At 37.0% G+C, this 21,563-nt stretch overlaps 1 protein-coding gene across 2 annotated transcripts in view; it reads right to left on the bottom strand.

Moving 5' to 3' along the window:
• TMEM117 (transmembrane protein 117) overlaps positions 1–21,563 on the bottom strand; it is a 192,833-nt gene that overhangs the window by 58,755 nt on the left and 112,515 nt on the right. For both annotated transcript variants that reach the window (XM_042816395.1, XM_042816396.1), the window contains exon 4: positions 13,776–13,873. In XM_042816395.1, the coding sequence (XP_042672329.1) occupies positions 13,776–13,873 (98 nt within the window). The remainder of the gene's footprint in view (positions 1–13,775; positions 13,874–21,563) is intronic.

The raw sequence follows: 21,563 nt of genomic DNA, 5'->3' as shown, positions 1-21,563 counted from the left end.
GGAGATGGTCATTAAAAATAGCAATTGCCACTGTATCTGTCACTCTGTGGACACACAGATGACGCAGGAAGCAGTGTGCAGAAGTGTTTTTGGAGCATCAAGCAGCAGTACACACAAAGGCTGTGAATAAATTAAACCAAAAATATAAGCCTCAGGCTGATGTATTTGAACTTCAATGCAAACATTCTTCATACATATTTAATTGCTCCATTGAGACTATGACTCTTCTGGAGATGTTCCAGGCATTATTTCCATTCCATTAGTACACTTGCAGTATGTGTACTCCTTAACCCAAAATGATTGATTTCATAAATGTCTTTCCACTTACTGACCTGAACACTAATTGAGGTTGTGTACAGATTAAAAGAGAATGTATGCTCCTTGAAACCAGCCAAAGTATATTGTAGTCACTGGGACATTTGTGGCACATGAAGAAAGTGGTACTTCTAGATGAAGACACCAAAATAGCCCTTCAGGGAAAACTTTCAGGTAGTAACAGCTAAAGAACTCTACTAATCAAAACTTTAATGCAAAGTTTAATTGTGAGTACAAAGCTCCATCTTTTTGAAACATAATATTATCTTTCTTTGAAATGTTATTATTACATAGCAGATGCATTCATCATATAAATTAATTTGCTTTGGGAGCAAGTGAAATTTTTTTGCATTGCATAATAATAAAACTTAAGAAGTTCAAATAACTTTATCAAATTGGCTGCACACAAGGGGAAAAGCTAAATGTTTCAAAGGTCTTGTTCAAACAGTCACAATGTTGTGAAATGTAAATTATTCTACTGTGAACCAAAACTTTTCCAGTTTGAGTTATTAAGGACAAGCATACTTAAACTGTGGCAGATAAAATCTTAAGTACACTTCTCTGAGGAAACAATCCCATGAATGTCTCTAGGCACCACCTGGCTTCCTGGATAGCCTGCACATTCAAGTCTTCGCAGCCTTAAAGCCTCTATATTTGCACATTTAAACTAACATCAGTACTACTATTCTCGTGATGAAAAATGACTACATTAACAGTGTATTTCATTATAATGGATATATGTTCTTGCAGCTTGGTCAAGCTAATATAATATACATCGGAGGAATCCCTGAAAATCACAGAATCATAGAATGGTTTGGGTTGGAAGAGACCTTTAATATCTTGTAGTTCCAGCCCTCCTCTATGGGCAAGGACACCTCCCTCTAGACCAGGCTGCTTAAAGCCCCATACAGCCTGGCTTCGAGTGATCCCAGCGAGGGGGCATTAACAAATTCTCTGGGCAACCTGTTCCAGTGTCTCATTACCCTCACAGTAAAGAATTTCTAAATCTACTTTCTTCCAGTTTAAAACCATTTCTTCTAGTCTTGCCACTACCTGCCCTTATAAAAAGTCCCTTCCCAGCTTTCCCAAAGTCCCCCTTCAGATATCGGAAGGCACCTATAAGGCGCCCCAGGCCTTCTCTTCTCTGGGCTGAAAAGCCCCAGCTCTCTTAGCCTGTCCTTATAGCTGAAATCATATCATCGTTTAAGGTTTAGTAGCATGGTTACATTAGACTTCACATGATAGAACACTGCAGAGGAGCTACGACAAGAAACTTGGGCCTGTTTTGGCTCTTAGAGAGAAGTTTCATCCTGAACAGCAATGCGCTAAGAATGACACTGCCATTGTGTTATCTTTCTCCAGATTGTCCACATAAAATTTATTTAATTTGAAGATGATTATTTCCTACCTAAACTACAGTTCTTGCAATTCAATGTTTCATTTAAAAGTCAAATGAGATCTTTTCAGCTTGTTTACTGTCATTGAAAACATGCCTCTCTTTACTTTGTTGACCAAAGCCTATCTTTCTGCACTGTGCGAATAGGCCTGGAATATTTTAGTCAATTAGGTCAGGTCAAAGCATGCAAATAACTTGAGGCTGAGCATATGTCAAAGGCTATTTTTCTTATTGATATCCTGCTTTGTGTGAGCAGCAAGTTGTATTTCTAGATGAGGTATTTAATGTATCTCTGAGTTATTTTTCTTTATAAAACTTGAATTCCAGACTCAAACCTCCTTAGGGTGAAGAGTTCACATGTTCTTGGGCTACACAACATCAGCAGGGTGGAGAGCCTAAATGAGTGCATTTTTAATTGTTTGTTTTGAAACACTGGTCATGGGTGGTTGCTTATAGGAAATTAATCTACTAAAATTTTTAAATTATTTGGTTCAGTTCATAGTGGAGACACCTTAGGGCACTTCATTATGAGAAGTTCCCACTATTTTCCAATTATGTAAAAATTCAAATAAGACTTTAAAAGAATTGACCTAAATAATGGATTCAGACCATGAGCAGGCAGAGAAAGAAGGAAATGAAAAAGAAAAAAAGGCACATTCTACTTATCATACAACTTATCAACATATGATAAAGCTGATAGGTTCAAGAGTTTGCACCAGAAATAATGCAGTCTTGAACTCTCAAAGAGAACATTTATTGAGCACTGGGGGAAAGCTATATGTAGTATCTTTAAAATAAGAATTGTGCTTTTATTTTCAGTGTGTCTATAAATAAACGAAAGATGCAATAGCAAGGTAGGAAATTGACATGAATTCCCCTTCTGTTTTAATGCAATTTTTGACAATTTTTTTTTGCCTCTGTCTTCCACCTTCCAAACTATATTTTTTTCCTTAATTAAATCAAATTAAAGTTATTCTGTGACAGGAGAGTATTTAAAAAAGAAATGGGGAAGTAATGACCTAGAGTGTAAGAAACAAAGCTTCCAAAAAGATGTGTCTCTCTCAGACTGAATATGTTTTCAGACGGCTGCCCTGGATTTGCATTACCCCTCTGGCCATCATGGACAAGAAGGGCTGATGTCCTTCCCATTGAAATCCAGAAAGGTTTATTCTTTGTCTGCATGAGAATCACTGCTGTGCTCACCAATGTACTAAAGTAATCATCAATGCAAGACAAACAAGAGTAAACCACATTCAAGGTTTTCTTCAAGAAAAAGATCATTTACTTCAGTAGGTAAAGAATCTGAAAAGATGGAAAATATTTGGTACCACGATAATGCTATTATTGTTTATACAATGTTTACTGAAGCTCCTGACTTTGATTACTGCATATGAGAAATTCATCATGTTCACTGGGATAACTTCCATTTAGAGAAAGTACCTCAAAGATATATTGTCTGAAATTGAGCCAGCATTTAACTGCTACTGTGGTTTTTTAAGTGTTATTAAAAAAAAATTTAAAAAAATCTAGAAAAGACAGTAAAGCACCTATTAAGAAACAAAAAAACCCCAGAGGCTCCTTTTGTCTTTCAATGTGATTTTATTTAAAATTTAATCTATTCTTTGCCTGAGCTGCTGTTTTCTCTGCTGTCACAATTACAGACAGACAGTATGCAATTATTTGAAATAAAAATATGGCGACGATATTCTCTTTATGTTGTCCAGGATAAAAAAAAGATACTTTAGCATTGCATGTCCTGATTTAGAGGGTTGTCAACCAATTCTTCTAATTTTTAAGCTCTAGTGATTTGTTTTCAAAGTAGAAAAGCAAGGAAGAAGCAGAACAAATTCTCCTTATTTCCTAAATGGAGGTTATAAGCAAGGACTAATTACTAACGTGTATATTCACCTTCATGGTTTTGTTAAGCACATCCTGAAACATTAATTTTAATTGAGTAATCACTTTCATTGAAATGACTCCTATGTGCTTTTCAATCTAGAACATGCAAATATTGAGTTTTTATGGGAAATACGGGAATATGAGAAAGATGATGAGTCCAGATTTCAGCTAAATACATCAGCAAATTCTAATGCACAAGTTTAAACATGAATTATGGAGAAATGCAAGTTTAAAAAAATATTCCAGGATTCCAGGAAGGGAAATAATTTGATTGCTCTAATCACCACATTTATCTTACAAAACTGAATTGATTTTTGGAATCTAGCCATGACAAAGTCTGTGAATGATGGCTGTGAGTACCAGCAGCACTCATTTACTGATCTCCTTTGAATTCTGTGGCCTTTCAGAATGCCCATCTTGCACAGAACTACTGGCTGAGGCTGTGTCTTCTCCATGCAGCGTGGACTCATTATGGTTTCTCCAAAGAGGCTTACGTTTGGGCCAGTCAGAGCATGTTTTGGGCAACAATTTTACCAGGCCTGAGCATGCTTAAGCAAGGGTTCAAGATAGGAATTCCTACACTGATAACCCAACATGTATTTTTTTTCTGTTGTATCATCAATAGCCCACAATATGAGTGCTGATCTATTTGCAATACTTATAACTTCTGTTTTTGGTATAGGATTCACAATTATTTGACTATATATTATTACAGTTCAATTTTCAGCATTTTCTTATGCCTGCATGATTATACAATGCACGCAATTTTCTGATACTCATTCTAATTTTACAGTGTATCTAGAAATACACTAGCTGTAAATACTAAAGATTGGAGATGCTTTTGTTAATAACAAATGAATTTATATTGCAGATGAGGAGGGAAGGGAAAACAATCAGAAAGAGAAGAGTAACAGAACAACCAACCACATTAGTGACACTGCAGCCCTCCTGGTGGATCTTCTTTGGGGCCTGGGAGGAGGCAGAGGTGTCTACTGTTCAGGAAAAAGTCTGTGGAAACCTTCTGGTGCAGATTAAGCTAAAAGAGGACTTGCTGCAACACCTACACTGCCTCCGTGTCTGAACGAAGGATTACATTTAACTACTTCAAAGAAAATAATTTTTGAATTCTGCTAAAGGGAATTTTCATCTAAGCATTACAGATATTCTTTTTTTTTTTTTTTTTTTTCTTTTGGCATAGAATGTGATTTTATGAGAGCATTTTCATTTAGAAGGGCCATTATTACTGAAGCACTGCAGACACCACATTTTAAGAAGTTTTATTAAAGCTACGCTTTGGATAAAATATTTTTAGTAACTGTTCATGATATACCTCTTGCTCACTAACAGAGATAGAATAAAATGTACTTTTTAAGAGGTGAAGATGGGTTGCCATATCCATCCAATTATGAGGGCTATACTTAGGGATCTAGCAATTATGTAGGCATAACAACAGTCTCTTTCTCTAACAGGCTATCAGCTCTTGAAGACAGCAAGTACATACCAAATATAGCTCAAAAACAGGCTGAGCGACTGAAAGTATATGCTACAAAATACAGGGGTACTACAACAGTTAAAAGAATTTAAGCCAAATCAAAGGTGAAAGAAAAGTTTACAGGCCCAGTCCTAAATCCACTGTTGCAAAGGGGTGTTCTTTTTCTCTGTTCTGTATTAGTAGCTTTCAGTCAGAATAGTCTTTTTTTTTTTTACTGCATCAGTATATGAAATACTTAAACACTAGAACTTAACAGGGTAATGACATTTAACAACGGGTGGTGAGAGCTCCCTCACTCACCTCTTCTGCTGTCTATAGTGTGGATGTGGAGATGGATGCGCATGTGTGTCCTACATCATATGGGAGTTAACTGCCATGCTGCACTCCTTCTCCATCTCTGCCAATCCTTCTTTTATTCACAGACACAAATAAGAAAGAATATACATTTTGTTTGATCTGCAGGACTATAAGGGATTATTCTTTTATGACATTGCCTCCAAGCTTGCTGATGAACAAGTCCAAGCAAGTCCTTGACCAGGGCTGAGAAATCTTTTGTCTAGAGAACACGGATGGACAAGTCCTGGGCAAGGGTTGTGAAATCCTTTGTCTGAGGGACACAGATGGACAAGGCCAGGGGCAACGAGAGAGTGAAATAAGCCACAGATTAATGGCTAGGAAACAGTCTTTTATGTGGGCTTATTTCAAGGAAAATGGCCATCTCAGGGAGTACTGCACATGACTCTTACTCAAGCGCCCAGGAAAGCCATGTTGGCAGAAGGAGAAAGATAAAAAAGATTTTTTGGACATGAGAAGCCTCACAACAGATTCCTCACAACATGAGACCCGCATGCTGAAGAAAGGCGTCTACCATCAGATCCCTCACTATGGAATTCCTGCATGCTGATGGACTCCCCTGAGCCTGCTACCTGAGCCCTCCTGCTTCCTCCTGGACTTACCCTGCAACTTCTTCCTGCTACCTGCTTGCTGTCCAAGGCCAGCCAGCAGCTGCTGTTCTCCCCCTGCACTTTTCCCTCAGACCATTGGAACGTCGTGCAATGGGACCACTGCTGGATCCTTGCGGTGACTATCCCCGCTTCATGCAATTCTTGCTTATTTCCTATCTTTTCTACTGCCCTCCTTCCCTTCCCCATCATCCTAATTCATAATAGTCACCGTCCTTCCCTTCCCCATCCCCCTGATTACGATTTCTAAAAAACTGGTCGAACCAACATTTGAACCGTTGTTTCTTAATCTCACGCTGGGTATATAAAATATCAAAGAACCTCCTCTCCCTCCTATAAACTGGAGTGAGACAAGGACTTTCCATAAAAATAAATAGGAGAATGTGACCACTTTATGTAACTCGAACAAAATGAATTTAACAAATCTAATCTTCATGCCAAAGGGATTTCACAGTGATAGCGACTTTTGAATCGGAGATCTCAAGGCTCCCCGAGCATGATTTTGTCTCAAATGCTTTTCCTTCCTCATTCCACTGTTCTTCCTATCACAAATAGAGCACAGAATGTTGGCAGTTTTGGGGCTATTGTTGTGTGGAAGGAAGGGAATGAAGGAGTGAGAAAGAAAGGAAAGGGACGGATGTGTTTTGCCAGGGACTGGAGCTACTTGCACTGGAAATCAGTGGGAGGCAGAAGCATCTTAGAGGAGGGACTGAACAACTCTTCCAGCTGAAAACAAAAGCTCACTGGGTAAAGCAGACTCATGGGACAACCCTGAATTACTGACGCTGTGCTCTTCATAGAATGAGGAGCTGGGAAATAGCATAAGAGAATGAGGTCCCAAAAAACAGTCCCAGAAAGGGGGCTGACTCATGGGGTTATTCAAACTTGAACCATTCTGGTGAGATCTGACCGCTCTCACTTTTCCATACTAGACAGTATAGAAGCACTGTGCTATCAAAATGAGAAAATAATCCTTATGACACAAAACAGAGAATGTGAACAGGATCAAACATAGATTTGTACAAAAACCTCTGTATGAATATTTCAGATAATAATATATTTCCAGATAATGTAGTATAGGATGGTTAACTGAAAATAAGAAGAACAATTGAACATCATTTGTATGAAAGAAAGTTGGTCTGGATTATTATAATTTATTTTCAAGACATGTTAATTATCGTATCTTACTGCAGGGTTTACCAATACATCAAATGAAAGCTATCAAAAATATTTTAGTCACCTCTTGACAAATTGTGTTATTTCTTGATTGTCAGACTACATGCCACAATTACTATTCAGACAGTTTTATCTTCTCAAAATACATTTAACAATGCCTGCCCAGATTAGCAGTCAAATTATTCAATATAAATCCTCTGTGAAAGTGAACACTTTGTATTGTGACTGAAAATAAATAGCAAGGAACTTATTTGTTTTCTTGCCTATTTGGAGGCCAAATTGAAATTACTCACTTTGATTATAGCATCAGAATGAAAGATTCACTGGCAGCACCAATACTGTAAATTACTTTTATGCTCTTTTGACTTACAATATTTACAATATTTACTGGGAAATCTTCCTTCCCTTCTACGTCATTCCGGTCTTCAATCCGACTGAGTTTCCTATTGCAAGGCAAATTATTAATAAGTAAGCTTCTAAAACTTCAAAATAAGGAGATAACAATGTATGCGTGTGAATGCATATTTCACCACACAGAAACATAATTATTTTGTTGCTTTGTGCAGTTGTATTTGTGTGACTGCAGCATGGGACCCTTTACACAAACTTAATAAAAGGTTTGTTTTCTTTGGATCATTATGTAATTTAGGTTGGCAAAGCTATAATGCACTTTTCTTAGTGCAGAGTATAATGAAAAGAATGGATGTGCAAGAAGCTGTCTTTTAAACAAATATATGAACTATATTCATATAATTGAAATGAACACAGTTGTCCAGTACACATTTATCACCCTGACTGTGAAGGCACAGAATACAGAAGTTTAACTTATCAAACCAAACACTTAATTAGGTACATAACAGAAAATCACTCATTTCTGGATGGGAGATATGGCTCTCTATCCTGTAAGGAAGCTTCCTTGAGTCTCAGGGTCTGAAATATTGTCCAATTAAAAATCCTACAGAAAACCATGTTTAACACAAAATAACAGATGTATACGACTTTGTGGCCTGTAGCAACTCTGAGCAATTAATTTGAATAAAATCTTTTAAAACCATATTAAAAACTTGCAGAATCAAAGTACCGTAAGTATCAACACATTTTTGAGGACATGTAATCTTGCTTTTCATTAAAGAAAGCTAGAGAGCTTATGGAAACACATACTATGAGAATATTGTTCAGTTTCCAAAGTCAAACATAGAAAACTCAGAGAATCATAATTTTATAATTTTCCATATCATTTTATTTCTTCTCCAAGTTGGTATGTTCTTTCCTATTACTTTGGGCAAGAATCCTATGTCAAAGACACTACTGCACCAATGAATACTGATCATTGTGTATATGTACAACAGACGTACAGCTGGGGACACCACAGAAATGGATTCCAGCGTGCTACTTGCATATTCAGACAGGGAGCTGTGGATACTATTCTGTCACTCTGTCTGCAATCAATATGCAGCCGCACAATCCACTGTTATCTCCACACTCCACCATTTTGATAATCTACCTCTGCATATCATTCTTCTCTTCTGTGGTTACACAGATCTTAGCAGCTCTTATCCTCTCTTCCAGTAATCTCATTTCTTTTTGTTCATGTTCTGTTTTTCCCTACAGTTAAATGTTCGCATGCAGAATTCTTTACATCTTGCTCACTATAATCTTGTCCTCTGATAAGAAAATTTGAGGACTATTAATATTGGAACAGTTTGTCAAGGGAGAGTATTTGAGTCGTTCCTCTATTAACTGAAAAGTATGCACTGCCCAGAGATGTCCTGGTGATGTTATCATAACTGCTATGGTTGAGGCCTCACAGGGTTTGGTGGGCTGCCACAGAAGACACTGTAAAGAGCAGATCCTGCAATAGCTGAGTTCCTGGACATCAGAAGGGACATAAGATTCCTGCCACCTTTTCTATAATTTCCAACTTTTGCTCCATAAACCAGTTAAGCAGCCTTGAGTGTCCATGACTTTCTTGCTAAAACCTTAAATGAATCAGCACTTATTTTGTACAGAAGAGAGATTCTGTAATTAACTCAGTTTTAAGTAATTATTCATGGATTGCCTTGACACTATTTTATCCCTTTTGCAGTTCATTTAATAATATATTCAGTTGTCTTTCTCCTGTCTTAACAAATGGTTTCCTTATAAATAGAGACTTTTAGTATAGGATGGACTTATTCAGCATTCCAAAAACTATTCAGAAAATAACCAGTCTGCTTACATAGTACATCTCTCTCTGCTTCATCAAATGTCCATAAATTTAAAAAACCTAATGATCTAAGCTGTTTACTTAACTTCTCAGAAGCCACTGTTATTTGCTCACAGTTAGTCTTGTCCAAGATCTTTGTTTGCATGAATTCAACACTTTTTCTCTTGTAGCTTTTTAAAAATGACAATCCTTGTATTTCATACAACATCTCTCCTAAACAAGAAAAATTATCAACACATCCAAAATTATAAATCAAGCTATTTCAATTCACACTTGTAACTCTGCAGAGCACTGAAGACAATCTCTCTACCACAGCCTCATCAGACAGCCAGATGGTGCAGATATTTAGTATTCTACTCCTATCTTCCTTTTGTAGTCTGCAGACCTACCTGTACCATCCTAGTTTTACCACCATTCCTGATACTTCATTGCATTCTGAAGGCCATCTTGCCCAATTCATGTTCAGTGTAACACAGACCATAATAACATTGTACAAAGGTGCCTCTACATGGTGAAATTACCCATCAGCAGAGCTGTCTATAACAAAAATGGAGATTTTTAAAATTAAAAACAAAAAAAAGTTATAAAAAAAAGGATGAAGTACTTCAATAAAGCACTAATGGAAGAGACAAGTACAAATACCAAATTGATATTTTTTACTTAGTTCAATTGTTTGTGGAAGAATTATGTTTTGAAGACACTCACACGCAGCCAGAATCCTCATGAACAGACAAACAGTGGTTGCTGACAATGCTCCCAAGGTTGATTTGAAGCAGTAGAGAATAAACTAAATTAAAATCTTTCCTAATTAGTTGCATTGGAAAACTGAAAATAGCTCCAAATAACAGAATCACAGAATTGTTGGGGCTGGAAAGGACTTCTGTAGACCACAGAATGCAACCCACCTATGAAAGCAAGTTCACTACAGTACATTACACAGGAAAGAGTCCCGGCAGGTTCTGAACATCTCCAGAGAAGAGACGCCACAGCCTCTCTGAGCACCCTGTTCTAGTGCTCCATCACTCCTACAGTAAAGTTTTTCTTCATGTTCAGATGGAACTTCAACTTAGGGGCTTAGTGCCCCCTCTTCTATCACTGGGCACCACTGAAAAGAGCTTGGCCTCATTCTCTTCACTCTGGCTCTTTAGATATTTATAGGCATTGATAAGATCCACTGTTAGTCTTCTTTTCTCCAGGCTGAACAGTCCCAGGTCTCATACAGGAGATGCTCCAGGTCCCAGTCATCTGTGTAGCATTCTGCCGGACACTCTCTGGAAGTCCCTGTGTTTTTTGAACTGGAGAGCCCAGAACTGGACACTGAAGTCCAGGTACAACCTCACCAGGGCAGAGCAGAGGGGAAAGACCACCTCCCTCAACCTGCTGGCCACACTTTCTGTAACACGTCCCAGGATACCATTGGCCTTCATGGCCATAAGGGCACACTGCTAGCTCATGGCCAACCAGGACACTAGGATTCTTCTCTGAAGAGTTCCTTTCGAGGAGGTCAGCCCCTAACTTGGTCTGATGCATGTTAAATGACAAATGAGAAACACAAAGTCACTACAACTGTTAGAAACAAGTGGATGATGTCTCTATCCCCATGACAGTCCATTTGCCTTTGGTATGTTTAGAGACACTTTCTAATTTTATGAAGAAAAACCTGGAAGTAAAAATGAAGCTACCAGAAAAATAAGTCCAGTGGGTATCTAATATTTTAATTTCATTAACCACTTAAAACTGTGCATCACATATCTATTATTTGCAATAATCAATGTACAGTGGACTGAATTACACTATCTCTGCAAAACAGGTGTATCAGTAAGAAACATGCTGAATAAACGGATTTTGGTATACTAGTATCTGTGTAGCACATACTGCCAAGGTTGGTTCACCTGGAACATTTCAGAAAGGAGGCTGCTCACATCACCCTACTTAAACAATAACAAATGAAATAGGAATGCGTCTCTTTATTGTGCATGACTGTCAATACTTTCATTCATTCTTCATTTTTCTTACTTACAAGGAAAAGGAAGTCTATTTTTTACTGATGTCTAATATGCACAATCTAAATGTTTCCACAGAATGTAGACTGCTGCACAGGATGGTTCCAGTTCAATGCTTAAAGTTAAAAATAAAAGCACTTATACTGCACTTTAGGCTTCTAAAACCCCATTAAGCATACTCTTTAGTATGAGAATCACTCACAAAAAGAAATATCTTTTCTTATTATTTTATCTCAATTTTAAACTGTTCATAGTTTTTGTTACTGTGAATATTACTTGAAAAAAATACATGTTTATAACATTTCAGACTGCAAGAAGTCATAGCATCTTTCGCAACAACATAAATATGCTTTCAATAATATCTTATTATTCTCCATATCTGGCATATAAATTTGAAAAGAAAACTCTTTACCACATTACCTTTTTCCATCCTTTTCTTCTGTGTAATCAAGGAATTAAGGTTTGTTTTTTTTTTCACTTCACTCTTCATTAATGTCCTTTACAGCTGTTCAGACAAGGCTACTCTTTAGTTAAAAAGAATTTGATGTTCTACACTGATCTTTTTACTGACTTAACCAAATTACACCATTCTTTGCTGGCTCTCTTATTACATATCCGAGCCACTTAAAATTCATCGGCTTTACTTTTTTGCCCACCTCAGTACAGTGCAAAACCTTCCTCTTCATGTCTCATAATGACAGGGAGCTGTTTGAGCTTTCCAGCACAACTCTACCTTTTCAATCACAGTATCTTTCCACCTAGCTTTCTATGATCCTTGTTACATGCCAGCACTTACCAGTTCAAACTGTTTGCCTCATCTTCAGATTCTGCCATGTCACTAATGTATACATAACCACATGATATATGCAAATCACTATTTCTAACACTAAAGAACGGCTCTTCCCACTCTTACGAGAGCAGCAGAAAGGCATTACTTTATTTATGCCTTTTGCTACATATCTCTTAGCTGATTCCTTAATTATTTCATCAGACTCCATGGGGCTTACTATTTTTCTTAATTGCCTTCAGTGAAGAACTTTGTCAGAAGCCTTTTGAAAGTCCAAACAAATTAGATCAAGCATTTCTTCCTAATCCATTATTTTGACGACACAGTCAAAGACTTCTACCAGGTCAGAGAAGGTTTTCTTTCAGCAGAGCTACACTGGTTTCTTTTAGTGGAATTGAATTATCCGTTTTTCTCCTCATTCTATTATTAATGATGTATCCATTCCATTTAGCTAATACTGAATTAAGACTTACTGACCAATAAGATAATTCTTGTTTGTTCAACTAAGCATCACAAACAAAACAAAAAACGGTTTTTAGCCTTCATTTCTTCATTAGGCATTTAAGAGAGAATGAAATTTGCATCAGTTCCCCATAAGACTTGGTTGCAGACATTCAACCATCTGAATCTCCTATTTTCTCCAGCCTCCAAATTTCTCTTCGTGTTTCCGTTAATTGCCCCAATTTAACATAGCATCTCACCTTTACTACTTTAAAATTATAGATAGTTCTTTGAAATTTCTGTAGCAGAATTCAGTTACGTAATTTTTTCAACTTCTTTGTAAAAATTCCTTTGAAGTCTTTCCTTCAACTCTTAGGAAAAAAAAAAGCAGGTCTGCTGATGTTTTCATCACATTTTCTGCTGCTAATGTATCTGAAAAAAGCCCTTCAATTTATTTTATCTTTAACCACCAGGACCTCTTGATTGCCCCTTAGACTATACATTTTCCATCTTCCACTTTTTTCCTGGCATAATTTATGTTCTGTTTCAGCAGAGCCACTTGATCTGAATTTAGTTGGAAGACACTACACTTATGGTCAAACATTTGCTTTCGCCTTACAACTTTTGTATTTATTATTAAATACTTCTCTTTACAATCTGTGGCTGATTTGCTATTTGCAATCCCATTCAAGAGCAAATTCAAAGATTTACTCGTAATAATTTAAAGGCCACAAAAGGACATTTACGTTTGTACTTACCTTAATTAAAAGAACTGACAATTAGACATCTAAATATTATCACGTGCAGCAAAACATTTGCAACTCCATTATAAACAGTCCCAAGTATATTAGAAAAGAAACAGTATAAATCAGTTTTAAAATGATATTTTTACATCAGTTACTTTGTTTAGGAAGTGTTTGCATGTATACAGCTTTAGTAATGATCAACTTTTTGTTAGATCTACTGTTAAGTTTTTCTTTTCTTTTCTTGCCTTCTATTGCCATCACATTGCTTCATGACACAGAGAAGGAGAAGACACATTTTTGGGTGTTCTATAAAAGCTTCATTTAGTATAATTTGATGTTATTATTTTCCTACCAGAATAAAATGATCCTAACGTTCCCTTTCTTCCAGAAAGCTCTGGCTGATTTTCCCCAATCTGGGTAGGGTTTGTCCTGAAGCATCATGTCAGTGACCTACACAGAAAAAAACATACAGGAAAACTGCTGTCATGAAAGAGACACTCAGAAGGACTCAAAGAACACTTCTTTTCATCTAAAACAAATCTGTTTCAGTTCTGATGACTTTAATAATTAGGCAATAGAAAAACAGCATCTGCAGTATCGCTTTCAGTCAACATGAGGTATGCTAGACATTCAGCCCCTAGAAGTGTGAGCAGTTCCTTGAGAAACAAGGAAACCAGTGGGATATCCAAAGATAAGAAGAAAAGAACTAACCTAGGAGTTGTAGCAATCTACAGGACGTAAGTTACTTTTGCCTATGGCCATACATAAGCTCACATACGTATGGCTTTCCAGTCCAGCCTGGGCCAGGGACCCACTTCTCCAAGAGCAACACTGGCAGTGTTTTCACTCTTGAAGCGAGAGTTGTAACCAGGGAGTACAAGCCTGCAAATTAAGCGCTATATGCCATTTACAATCTTCTCCTGCTTCCTGCTTTCAGAAAGAAAAACACACTTGGGAACAGAGACACGAAAAACCCTTAAAACTTGCATGGAATTTAAAATTATGAAATATTTATTCTCGTTTTCATAATTCCTGTCTGAAAAGACCATCTGTTTCTCTGCCCAGAGACTCATATGTATGCACTACTTCTGCGTAGTACACAAAAGAATTAAAAATGATTTTCAGCTAACTGTGGGAGGTTAATAGCCCCTCCGGCCCTTCCACTTTTGGGAAGCCTTGTTTTCACATCTATTTACTTCCAGATAACTGTGCTATAAAGAACTGAAAGTTACATACAATAAGCTCATCAATGCCACTGTGCAAAAGTTCCAGAAATGTGGAAAGCCACCTATACATAAAGAGTCAGAATTAAACAGAAAAAGGAAATAGGGGGAGCAAATGTTAGTAAAGTCAAGTAGGACAAATTCTTACTGTCTGTCATTGGTACCAGTACAGCAGAAAATTACTGATTGTTTTGATTAGAATGAAAATAACAATTAAATTTTAGAAGGAAATACGTTAATCTGGAAATTAAGACTTTTTATCATTATTTTCCATTGAATTTGATTTAGTATAATGTTTTTAGCATCTAATTTACAATGTAGTGAGTTAGCTACTATTTTCACTGACATTAACAACATTAGAGGAACACATAGGCCATGATTAAATCTAAACCATGTAGGAACCAAATTCTAAATTTTGGCTCCTTGTCCATTTACAGTTAAAAGCACTTAGCATAATAGCCTGGAGGACTGGATCCAAAGGATAACATGTTAAATAAGTAAAAATACACATTCTAGGATATTCTAGTTCCATTAAAATCAGCCTGAAGAAAGAATGCATTATGCTCTGAAATACCACCTTTATCAATTGTTTTCTCTAAGTAATTTTTTTCTCAGGTCAACATGCTATCATGCTTTTTATAACACTGCCATAAGCTAACTAAATATTCTGATAAATATTTAATGTTGAACAAGAACTCTGTAAAGGTTTAATTCACTACACTAGTACCACTTAATCACTTAGGAAGGATCTACATAGCAATAAATACCTGCAAAGTTACTTTGAGAGGTTTTATTCAATTTCAAAAGTAGTTGCTTCAGAGGATTTCTGGGAAATACTTATTATATTTGCTAGAAGAATGCAATCTGCTCCTCTACAACCAATTATTTGTGGCACATTTCATGAGAATGACATTCAAGAAGGAGACATTTTCTGAGAAAAATGGCAAGATGAGGCAGGAAATGTTCTTTCTGATATCAGACAGTTGGTCTCTTATCTCCCAGCTTTGGCATTTATTTAAAGTCGTATCACCAGATCAATGTCAGGTCAGTTGCAGCTAAATTGGTTGAAGCAGAGACAGTCATTAAAGGGATGCATTCCATAAAGAGAAATCCAATTATCTTCTGCATTAGAGAAATCAAATTCATTTTCTGGTTTGTTCAAGGACAGTCACTGTGGAAAATAGCTTATGGGAGAAATGTACTCAGCACCAACACAATGCAAACAACTGTTAGGACAAAAACACCTTCTCCCCCCCCCATCCCCCAAAAATGGTGCTAGAATTATTTTGGAAAAAAGAAACAAAATAATACACTTTAATTTAATTTTCACAAGTTAATAATCCAGAATCACAGAATCACAGGTGTTGGAAGGGACCTCTGGAGATCCTCCAGTCCAAACCCTTGCTAAAGCAGGCTCCCTTCAGTAGGTTGCACAGGAAAGTGCACTGGTGGGTCTTGAATATCTCCAGAGAAGGAGAATACACAACTTCTGTGGGCAGCCTGTGCCAGTGCTCCGTCACTCTCACAGTAAAGAAGCTCTTCCCTATCTTCAGATGGAACTTCCTATATTCCAGTTTTCACCCACGGCTCCTTGATGTGTCCCTGGGCACCACTGAAAAGAGCCTAGCTCTAACTGTTAGGAATTTGTAAAAGTTGATAAGATTCCTTATCAGTCTTTTCCAGGCTGAACAGTCCCAGGTCTCTCTGCCTTCCTTCATAAGGGAAATAGATGCTCCAGACCCCTAATCATCTTTGTAGCTCTCTGCTGGACACTCTCTAGACGTTCCCCGTCTTTCTTGAATTGAGAAGCCCAGAACTGGACACATGACTCCAGATGTGACCTCACAGGGGCAGAATAGAGGGAGAACAGCCTCTCTTGATCTGCTGGTGGTCTTCAATTTAATATACCCCACGATATCACTGGCCTTCCTGGACACAAAAGCACATGGCTATCTCATGGTCAATCTGTTTGACCACCAGGATCCCAAAGTCCTTCTCTGCAGAGAAATTTTCCATAAAAATAAGATAATTGTGTGGTTTGGTGATTTTAGATTTTGTTTTCTTTCTGTATTTCAAAATGCAATTAATGGCCAGTAAACTTTTCTTTCTGTCTTGCTGTACAGTATTTGAAAACACTGCTGATACTTGAGAATAGAAAACAACTGATCACCTCAGTAATTCTATGTACCCATGCACCTCACATAATCAAGATAAATCAGGAAAAGCAACTTACAAAGTAATCACGGAATGCATTTTTCTTTCTTGAAGAGCTAAAAGATGTGATATTACACTGTAAACAACTAACTACACTGACTCGATTCAGAAAGAAATGGACTCTATTATAATGACTGTATATCCTTTCACTTTATTTAGTGTCTCGTGAGAGAAATGGCTAAACTGTATGCAAATGCAGAAAGCTTCACAATACACATTCGCTGACTTTTTAAGATATAAATGCCACAGAAAAATATTTTCCTTGAAAGAATAAGTATGCCTGGCACTGCTTTGTCATCTTAGATTTCATTTTACCAAATAAAAACACGAATTTATTAACTATTCATAGCTTTCATTTCACATTAACTGTGGAAATAATGTACAATGTTATCATTAAGCTACGAGCTATGAGCAAAATGTTATGATTCACAGCTTTTGTTACAGAAAATTAAATGGTTCCTTTTAATATGATATACTACAGTTATTAGAAAAATGATACCATATCATATAAAAGAAAGAAAATGAGATTCAAAGTCATGCTCAGAGCATGTAACTTACACAGGCAACAAAAGCAGAAAGCAAAATTCTAAAAACCTCAGAGAAGCAAACGTCCAGAAAAACAAACACAAACAAACAAAAAGCAGTAAGAGATCCGAGGTACCTGAGCTACACTCTGTGGAACACCTGTAAGGATTATGTATCTTGTCCTTCCAAGTCACTGCTCTTACAGCATATTGCTCAGGACGCTCCGCACACAAACCTTACATCTCTCTTCCATAGACAATTCTTTCCAGCACAGACAATGCCTGCAGTGGGTGTTTGGAACCCCAAGTATCTTTTCAGATAATAAGCTAGCAGCAAGTGCCTGTTTCTTTCTTTCTTTCTTTTCTTTTTTTTTTTCAAAGATGTAATACTTTGGCCATGCCTTCAAAACACTTTCCAAATCCTTCATTAGTAGGAGCTATGCTGTGATCCTCAGAGCACTAATAATTCCTGGAAAACTAGCGTCCATAGGCTGCCTGCCAAGGTGTTTTCATCTGCCAAACTGTATTTTAGAAACAAATAAAAGTACATCAAATAGTTCCATAGTAGCACTTCTCCATATAAGCAACTGAACAAACTGTGTCTTGAAAGATGAAAGGATGCTGGACAAGCTCTCAAGGATGTGATGTGTTCTATGCCACAACATTCAGTAAGTAATATTGACAACCAGTGGAGGATTTTCATTGCTTTGTTGACAGTTTGATAAATTGTCAAAATAGGAGAGCAACCTCCAGAAATTAACCAAAATTAACAGAATACAGAGGCAGCCAAGATCCACAAGGAAAGCCTGGAAATACAAAACTCTGGTGAATTCTGAAATCTTTTTTTTTTTAATTATTATTTTTTTTTTTTTCAGTAATGAGCAATGCAAGGAATAACAGCCAATAGAACCACAACATCTTGTAACAATAAACAGGTTGTTCATGAGCAGCTACTCAGCCTGGAGGGCAAAACTTCATGGTGCTATTGCTGGGAAATGGAGTAGCTTGAGTAACTTCATTTGGTAATATTGATCACAAGCAAGTGAAAAGGTAGGCACAATGAGCACTCTGCCTGCATGGAAAAAATTCTGTGTTCTAAGCAGTGCTTAAAGACAGCAGCTTTTACCTTTGGCATATTACATATCTTTCTCTTAATTACGCATTTCTACCACCATCAAGTATGAGACTCAAGTTTTCTAAGTGTTAATTTATTTCTATTTCTAGAAGCTTCAAATTTTCAAAATCTCTCATTTAAATCATATTCCTCTTTAAAAGTAACACCAAATTATTTAATTTGAAACAGCCTTGAAGCAGCTCAGGAGTAGCACTTTCCCACTCATCCCAAACTGTTTAAACAAGAAACGTATTGCTCTCAGTCTTTTAGCAGAGAAACAACTGATAGGGCAAGAATGACAAAGCACTGATGGCAGAATGGCATGGTGTGTGGGCACATTGCTTGGTTTTGTGGAGCAGAACACTTCTTACTGAAACAACCCATTGGTACTTTTGGGAATAACTCAGCAATGCTTATGAGCCTCTGAAAAGCAAGCGTTGTTTTTTGTTTGTTCGTTTTCTGACTGGTGTGGCTAAGCCAGGTTAAAGTAAGAACATTTAGTGAAGTCTAAGTGTGAAGTCAATGAGAACTAATGTGTGTACCATGGAGTGTGTGCAGTCGTTCCCTTTCCTCTGCTTTGCAGCTCTGTGCTTTTACATAAAAGTTATATATAGGTGGCCCAGTAACTACACATCAATTCTTTATTATATCACAGTTTTCACTACATCATGGCAACCATACACAAAATCAGGGCTACATTTAGTATTCAGTCATTAAAAGCTTCACTCCAACATTTTGGGATTCATCCTCTTTGAGATACTTAAAAATTGCAGAGTTGTTCACTTGATGTGCAAACCTATATGAAAGATGCTTTTATGCTTCTATTAGCTGGACGTTAGGGAGAAAAGACAGAGAAAACTGTCTGTTGTGGATCATGGCTCAATACTTTTATGACTTAGACATCGATAATACAAAATGTCTTCTTTAATTATGAAATTCTTTTGGCATATGAGCAGAAGTGTCAAAAATTTGATACATATCCCTCAGAAAGAACTGTTAATTTATTTTAATCTACTCTGTCGCATTTTGGAACACACAAATGTGTAACTGTTTGAAAACTAATGCAACAAATATTTATACTAAGTCTTCCTGATCTATAAAAGAGAAGATATTTTTCAAGCTAAATATTTTTGGCTGCAAACACATAGTCAGATTTTAAAATAGTTTTGTCTACTTTTACATTTTTAAATGCTCTTAATGCAGATTCATTGCTACCCTGAAAATAATCAAGCTTATTTCTCCTTCATTTTTATTGGAAGAAATTCTTTTTATATTTGCACTTGCAAAACAAAAGCAATCACAGACACAAAATATGGCCCCTTCAATCTACTCTTTGTTTTCTCAGTTTAGTCAAAGCTAGTACACTGTTCTTGCCTTAACAAACACACTTTTTAATAATAGGTAAATCCTGAAAAAATGACATTAATTGTCTGTCACAATTCACTAATCAATATGAATGATACATAATACTGTGGTTCAATTCTCAAGCTTCCAGAACAGACCCGGTATTATTTTCTGCATTTGACCATTTTCCATCACTGTTTACAGCACTGCCCTTATGAGCTGTGTCACAACTGAATTATTTCCCTGATCCACAGCATTTGCACACACACTGTCTTACATCTGATTTTGCTTCTGCAAAAAAATACCCACAACCAACCAACCAACCAACCAAAACTCTGCTACACCAACCCATTTCCTACCATGTTTCAAATCCCTTCTGTGCACACAAATCACTGAATATATACAACAAAATACAAAATACTAGGTGCCATGTGGCAAGCACTTGCTGTTTATATAGCCATTGACACCATGATTCAGCAGATATTTATTCTTGTTTTAGCACTCCTTATTAGTGTTACAAATGCACAAGCAGAGGTTTGGGTAATATTACAGGCAATATGTGAGACATAAAGCCACACCATAATTTTTATTATGTCATTCAGCTCTGTTTCTTCTTTGGCTGACATCGCAGGAAAGCTTTCTTTCTTTCCTTTGGGAGCTTGGTGGCTTTGTTCAAGGCAAGAGGTAGAAGTCATGCCAGGTGTGGCACTCTTATCTAGAATGATAAGAATATTTTTTTTATTCAGAGAAAAGAAAAAGGCATTTCTGGAGTGCAATCATTGCAGGGAAGTTGGTCTAGATGGCCTTTATAGATTCGTTCCAGAAGAATTCTATGAATCTGTGATTCTACATTCACACATCCTATTTCTAAGAGTTTTGTGCCTTCATCGGGCTGATCTGGGAAAACAAACCTAGAGAATCCAAGTTCTTTTGAAAGGTCCTGTAGAGGAATAAGCACAGCTGAAGGATTCTGGTGAATGGATAAGTCATATCACAAAAGAATGACACACAAAATGGTGATCCTAGAGAAGCTGTGGATACCCCACCCCTGGAAGGACTCAAGGCCAGGTTGGATGGGGCTCCGGGAAGCCTGATACAGTGAGGGGATGGAACTGGATGGGCTTTAAGATCCCTTCCAACCCAAGTCTTTCCATAATCAATTCCGTAATTCCCTGAATTCAGTGAGCAACCAACAAGCAAAACCTGACAGAAGGTTAAAAATGTGTTCACTCTGAAAGGGCCTTTATACAGAAAAAGCAAATAGTATTTTTAAAGTAAGGAGGAGACCCTGAATGTTTTGGAATTTTCCAGAAATGCAAGCGTTTATTTCAAAACTACAGCAATGCACAGGTTTTAGTCTCCCAGCTATATAGCCATATAGCTATATACAGGAGACTCTGTTTTAGCATATATGAAACTATACACCAAATGGTAATATACAGTAATTAAGATGTGATTCATTCCTTGAGACAAAGTCTTCATCTTGGAAAAATTTTAAGGTCTGAATATGCCAGCAAGTCACAGACAAGCTCAACTGACCTGTCTCATAAAGGTTAGAAAGCTCACTAGCAGCATCAATGGAACAATAAGAAAAATCCGGTTTAATTTAGCTTAGATACAACATAGATGCTGAGCTATTCTGGCTAGATTGGCAGCCACTCTGGATGCATCCACAAGATGTACTTATGTCCCTAAAGGTAGCTTTCCTGGACTGTGGCAAC

The sequence above is a fragment of the Centrocercus urophasianus genome, unplaced genomic scaffold (genome assembly GCF_019232065.1).
Source record: "Centrocercus urophasianus isolate 14NV4802_14NV808 unplaced genomic scaffold, USGS_Curo_1.0 seq_15, whole genome shotgun sequence".
NCBI classification, from domain to species: domain Eukaryota; kingdom Metazoa; phylum Chordata; class Aves; order Galliformes; family Phasianidae; genus Centrocercus; species Centrocercus urophasianus.
The sequence above is the reverse complement of the archived record's forward strand: the minus strand, read 5'-3'. Positions and strand labels throughout refer to the sequence as shown.